Source organism: Pteropus vampyrus, unplaced genomic scaffold, assembly GCF_000151845.1.
Source record: "Pteropus vampyrus isolate Shadow unplaced genomic scaffold, Pvam_2.0 Scaffold276, whole genome shotgun sequence".
NCBI classification, from domain to species: domain Eukaryota; kingdom Metazoa; phylum Chordata; class Mammalia; order Chiroptera; family Pteropodidae; genus Pteropus; species Pteropus vampyrus.
The window spans coordinates 2,733,822-2,739,821 of NW_011889057.1; the positions used below are offsets into that span (position 1 = coordinate 2,733,822).

Below are 6,000 nucleotides of genomic sequence, written 5' to 3' on the forward strand. Positions count from 1 at the left end.
CCACAAATGTACTTGGTATTTCTATGGATTTGCCTGTTTTGGATTTTTCGTAGAAATAGAATCATACCATACATGGTCTTTTGTGATGAACTTCTTTTACTTAGCATAATGTCTTCAAGATTCACCATGTTGTATTATGTACCAGTTCTTCATTCTTTCTTATTGCTGAATAATATTAATTGTATGGCTGTACCCCATTTTATTTATCACTTTCTCAGTTGATGGGCATTTGGGTTGTTTCCAGTTTGGGACTATTATGAATAATGCTGCTCTGAACATTTTTGTACAAGTTTTTATGTGAACATATGTTTTTCATTTCTCTTGATTATATACCTAGTAGTGGAATTGCTGAGTCATATAGTAACTCTATATTTAACCTTTGAGGAACTGCCTGACTGTATTTCAAAGTGATTGCACCAGTTTACAATCCCACCAGCAGTATGAGGGATCCAGTTTCTCCACATCCTCACTAACACCTGTTATTTCTCTTTTTTATTATAGCCACCCTAGTGGGTGTGAAGTGGTATCTTGCTGTGGTTTAGATTTGCATTTCCCTGATGACTGCTGATGTAGAGCATCCTGTCATGTGCTTATTTTCTTCTATTCTAGATATAAGTCCCTTATCAGATATATGATTGCAGATATCTTCTTCCATTCTCTAAGTTGTCTTTTCATGTTCTTGATGGTGTCCTTTGAAGTACAGAAGTTTTAAATTTTGATGAAGTTCAACTTGCTTATTTTTTCTTGGGTTAGTCGTGCTTTCAGTGTTACATGTAGGAAGGCTTTGCTTAACTCAAGCTCATGAAGATTTACTCCTATATTTTCATCTCAGAGTTTTATAGTTTTAGGTCTTACATTCAGTTCTATGATCCATTATGAGTTCATTTTTGTGTATGTGAGAAAGGGATTCAACTTCATTTTTTTTTTTTTTTTTAACATGTGGATACCCAGTTGTCACAGCACTATTTATGAAGAGACTATTCTTTCCTCCAATGAATTGTTGTGGCATATTTGTTGAAAATCAGTTGACTGTAATTATGATGGTATAATTCTGGATTCTCAATTCTATTCCATTGATCTGCATGTCGATAGTGTAGACCACATTGTCTTGAATAATGTAGCTTTGTAGTAAGTTTTGAAATCAGGAAGTATAAGTCTTCCAACTTTGTTCGTTTTTCACATAGTTTTGGTTGCTCTGGGTCCCTTAAACTTCTACATGAATTTTAAGATCAGCTTGTCAATTTCTGCAAAGAAGCCGGCTGGGATTTTTATAGGGATTGTGTCCAATCTGTAGATCCATGAACATGGACCATCTTTCCATTTATTTAGGTCTTCTTTGATTTTTTTTTCAATGATGCTTTGTAATTTTCAGAGTATATGTTTTGCACTTTCTTGTTAAATTTATTCCTAAGTATTTTATCCTTTTTGATGGTCTTGTAAATGCAGTTTTTTTCTTAATTCCATTTTTGGATTGTTCATTGCTAATGTTTAGAAATACAATTGATTTTTTAATATTGGTCTTGTACTCTGCAAACTTGCTGAACTCATTTATTAATTCTAATAGTTTGGTTTTTTTTAATGGTTTCCTTAGGATTTTCTATGCAATTTCATGTTATCTAGAAATAGAAATCTTTTTTTTTCCTTTTCAATCTTGATGCCTCTTATTTTATTTTCTTACCTAATTGCCCTGTTAGTACCTCAGTACAATGTTGAATAGAAGTGGGGAGAGTGGGCATCTTTTGTCTTGTTCCTGATCTTAGGGGGAAGGCTTTTAGTCTTTTACCTTTGAGTGTGATGCTAGCCATGGTTTTTAGTTGCCCTATATAAGGTTGAGAAAGTTCCCTTCAATTCCTAATTTGTTAAATGTTTTTATCATGAAGGAGTGTTGGATTTTTGTCAGATGTTTTTCTTTGTCTGTTGAGATGCTCAATAGACCACATTGAAATGTGTGTTTTTTAAATATTTTCTATTGATAGGTTGTATTATGTTAATTGACTTTTGGATATTAAATCAAGCTTGCACCCCTGGGACAAATCCCAGTTTGTTATGGTATATAATTCTTTTTATATACCATGTTACTGATTTCGACTTGCTAGTGTGTTTTAGATTTTCATGTCTATATTCATAAGATATATTGTCTTTAGTTTTCTTGTAATGTTTTGTCTGGTTTTGGTATCAGGGTAATATTTGCCTCATAGAATGAATTCAGAAGTGTTCCCTCCTCTTCTGCTTTTTTGGAAGTTTGTGAAGAACTGGTGCCAATTCTTTTTAAATGTTTGGTAGAATTAATCAGTAAAGCCATCTGTGCTTGGGCTTTTCTTTGTGGTATTTTTTTGAATACTATTTAATTTCTTTATAAACTTGTACTATTAGAATTTTTAAAATATCATTTTGATCTTCCAGTAAGACATTAAAAATTTTTTTGAAAGGATATGAACTTTGGAGACAGACCAGCAGACAGACCTAGGTTTAGGTTCCATCTCTGGAGCTTCAGCTTAGGGTCAGGTTTCTTAATACCTCTGAATCTCAGTGTTTTCATCTGCAAATTAAAAGAGACAGTAACACATTGTAAGGTTGAAAGAGCCCGGGTTAGACATGCAGAGAGTTTAGAGCTAGGCTATAGCACCAGGCTCTAGGTTGCTTTTGAGATGACTTCACAGCCTTTTACTCTCTCTGCATTTTTTCAATAGGGTGCTGTGCCATTCCTGGTCTGTGCCACCTCTGGCACTACTGTACTAGGGGCCTTTGACCCCCTGGAAGCAATTGCTGATGTGTGCCAGCGTCACGGACTGTGGATGCATGTGGACGTGAGTGGGACTTGGGCCTGAGGGTGTAATAGGCTGAGCTGAAGCCAAACCCTTGCTGTTTTTTTCTACTCCACAGGCCGCCTGGGGTGGAAGTGTTTTGCTATCACAGACACATAGAAATCTCCTGGATGGGATCCAGAGGTGCATATGGACCCTGCTCCCTGAATCCCACCCTTCAAATTCTTGTTCCACAAAATGGTCATAGTCTAAGGAGCTTCAGATGGGAGTAGGGGAGAGAGTTTGGTGAGAGGAGGATTGGAGAGATGGTTGCTTGGGGCTGGGAGGTCAGACAGTAGACATGGCAATTCTTCCTGACTGCTGGGCTGAGGTGAAACTGGAGCCCCTTTACTGAGGACTGGAAAGGGAGGGGGGCTTGGTTGGGTGACTTGAGGAGGAGCCAGCTGACCCAGCTTTGCTATACCCACTCAAGGGCTGACTCCGTGGCCTGGAATCCCCACAAGCTCCTTACAGCAGGCCTGCAGTGCTCGGCTCTTCTTCTCCAGGACACCTCGGTGGGTCTGCCCCTGCCCTGTCCCCATCTCTCACCCTGGACCTCTGTATCCTTTTCTATCCCACCTTCAAGGGAGACTTGGCCTCACTGTGTTCTCTTTACCATCCCATTTGTAGCTGAATCTGTGACCACCCTAACTCCCTGTAGTGGGCTCCCTCACTTCCCCCGTGGCTTGTCTTCATGCAAAGGAAAAACTTTCCAGCTCCAAGTTGTAATCAAAGGAATCCTGGGTTGAGTTTGGGAAGAACTCTGAGTGTCGGGAGAAAACCTAGAGAAAAAGGTCCAAGTTAGTTGGCAGTCATCCCATCAGTGCCACCTGGTTGCAGGGAAAGGAAGAAATCCTCTAATATAGTGCTAAAGGAAACCTACGTGGGGAGAGTGGGGTCTGACAGTCCCCCACTCCTTCACAGAACCTGCTCAAGCACTGCCATGGTTCCCAGGCCAGCTACCTCTTCCAACAAGACAAGTTCTACGACGTGGCTCTGGACACAGGAGACAAAGTGGTGCAGTGTGGCCGCCGTGTGGACTGTCTGAAGTTGTGGCTCATGTGGAAGGCACAGGGCGGGCAAGGGCTGGAGCGGCGTGTTGACCAGGCCTTTGCCCTTGCCCGGTAGGAGTGAGGAGTGGTTCTAGTTTCCCTCCTCTGTGTCTCTTCCTCATACCCCTTTCCTGCTCTCAGTGCCTCTCTCTAGCTCATTCTCTGGGTCTCTTTTCTTTTTATATGTCTGCCTTTCTTCCTCCACCTGTGATTTCTCACTCTCTGTTTGAAGGTACCTGGTGGAGGAAATAAAGAAGCGGGAAGGATTTGTGTTGGTCATGGAGGTATGACCTACCCTGTACTCTCTGCATGTTCCTGTACCCTTCCCCTCCCCCCCGCCCCATCCACCACAATCTATCCTACACAAAAAACCCTCCCTGATGGAGGAAGAGGAGTGGTGAGAGGGGAACAGTCCACCTTCCTCAGCTCACACTCTTCCCTCCCTCATTCCTCCCAGCCTGAGTTCGTCAACGTGTGTTTCTGGTTTGTGCCCCCCAGCCTGCGGGGCAAGCAGGAAAGTCCGGATTACAGTGAAAGGCTGGCTAAGGTAGGCTTTCTCTTCCCAGCTCTGGTTAACCAGTTTCAGGAACTGATGCAGCTGGTGTGTTTCTACCCCCTGCTGGCTGTGAGTGGCACGGCAGTTCTCTTTGCTGGTCTCTTGCTCTAGAGGTAGGGACGTGAACTAGAAGACAACACTAACTTGTCTTCATTTCTGTGGGGATGGGAATGGAGAATAAGGCATGTTTCTGAAAAGTGAGAAGATAGAGAGGGACATTGCAGAGGAAGTCACCAGTGTACAGTATATAGACCTCTGTGCTATATACTGGGTGTTCTTCTGGGAGCTGAGGCCCAAGACAGATGTGAGGCAGACAGATCACAGAAGAGCTTGACTCACTGATACCAGGGACAGAACAACCTGGTAATGTCAGTCTAGATATACCTCTTAGAGGCAAAGGAGACATGTTATAGGTCCCTAGGGATGGATTGGTACTAGGTGCTACAGATAAAACGAAGGGACAACAATGTTTTTGCCTTTGAGTAATGTTTAGAAAACAAGAGTTACCTATTTGTTCAAGGCAGTCTTGTAATATGCATGTTAGATGACAGGATACAGATGAAATACATTACAGGAATTCAGAGAGGGGAGAAGAAGGTGTTAGAATGACTAAGGCTTGAAGTTAGACTAAAGCAGTGTTGGGAATCTGGGAGAAGTCAGGATTTGGCAGAAAATGGTCCATATGACAACCTGGAGATAGGCAGGATGGGGGAATAAAGCATAGAGTAGGAAGGCCAAGCAAGTTAGATGTGGTAGAAAAAGGTGAAGTAGGCCACGGTCAGGATCAGAGCAATTGGTTCTACCTCCGGCAGATGGCTGGGTGGGAGGGAAATGTATCTTGGGTAACTTGATGGCCAGAAAGCCACCCCACCCCTCACCTGACCCCAGGCTGCAACTGGACGCTCTCTGCACCCCATCTATAGGTAGCCCCTATACTCAAGGAGCGCATGGTGAAGGAGGGCTCCATGATGATTGGCTACCAGCCCCATGGGACCCGGGGCAACTTCTTCCGCATGGTCGTGGCCAACCCAGCGCTGACCCGGGCTGATATGGACTTCCTTCTCAATGAGCTGGAACGGTTAGGCCAGGACCTCTGAGCCTCCGCCTTCTGGCTGCTGGTCTTGACACCCCCGCTCACCCTCACTGGCTCTGTGTATTCCCACTGTGTGTTATCAAACTTTTTATGAAAAAGTGGCTATAATAGTGTTTATATGCTTTGACCTACTAACTCTGCTATTAAGTATTTGATATCAGGAGAATGTTTAAATAAACTATAGTATATCCTTATGATGGAATGTTATTCTGCCTTTGGAATTATGTTTACAAAGAGGATTTTATTGATATGAGAAAAATAATTTTAATATAATATTATGTTAAAAAAGCTGAATACATTGCTTTATATATAGTAATATCTGAGCTACATTCAAAAATACAGAGGAAAAGACAGATGAAATATGCCAAAATGTTAATAGTTTTCCCTAGGATGGGATTATAGACAATTTAAAAATTAACTTCTTTATGCCTTTTGTGCCCCACCTTTTACTATATTATAAATATGCATTACTTTTATAATAGGAAAATAATAAAG

At 41.8% G+C, this 6,000-nt stretch overlaps 1 protein-coding gene across 11 annotated transcripts in view; it reads left to right on the top strand.

Annotated features, from left to right (window-relative positions):
- CSAD (cysteine sulfinic acid decarboxylase) overlaps positions 1 to 5,712 on the top strand; it is a 20,543-nt gene extending 14,831 nt beyond the window's left edge. For all 11 annotated transcript variants that reach the window (XM_011375833.2, XM_023520670.1, XM_011375831.2 and 8 more), the window contains 7 exons: positions 2,691 to 2,807; positions 2,884 to 2,948; positions 3,238 to 3,319; positions 3,729 to 3,928; positions 4,089 to 4,140; positions 4,314 to 4,403; positions 5,336 to 5,712. In XM_011375833.2, coding sequence (XP_011374135.1) covers positions 2,691 to 2,807; positions 2,884 to 2,948; positions 3,238 to 3,319; positions 3,729 to 3,928; positions 4,089 to 4,140; positions 4,314 to 4,403; positions 5,336 to 5,509 — 780 coding nt within the window. In that variant the 3' untranslated portion in view covers positions 5,510 to 5,712. The remainder of the gene's footprint in view (positions 1 to 2,690; positions 2,808 to 2,883; positions 2,949 to 3,237; positions 3,320 to 3,728; positions 3,929 to 4,088; positions 4,141 to 4,313; positions 4,404 to 5,335) is intronic.
- Positions 5,713 to 6,000: the final 288 nt, after the last annotated feature.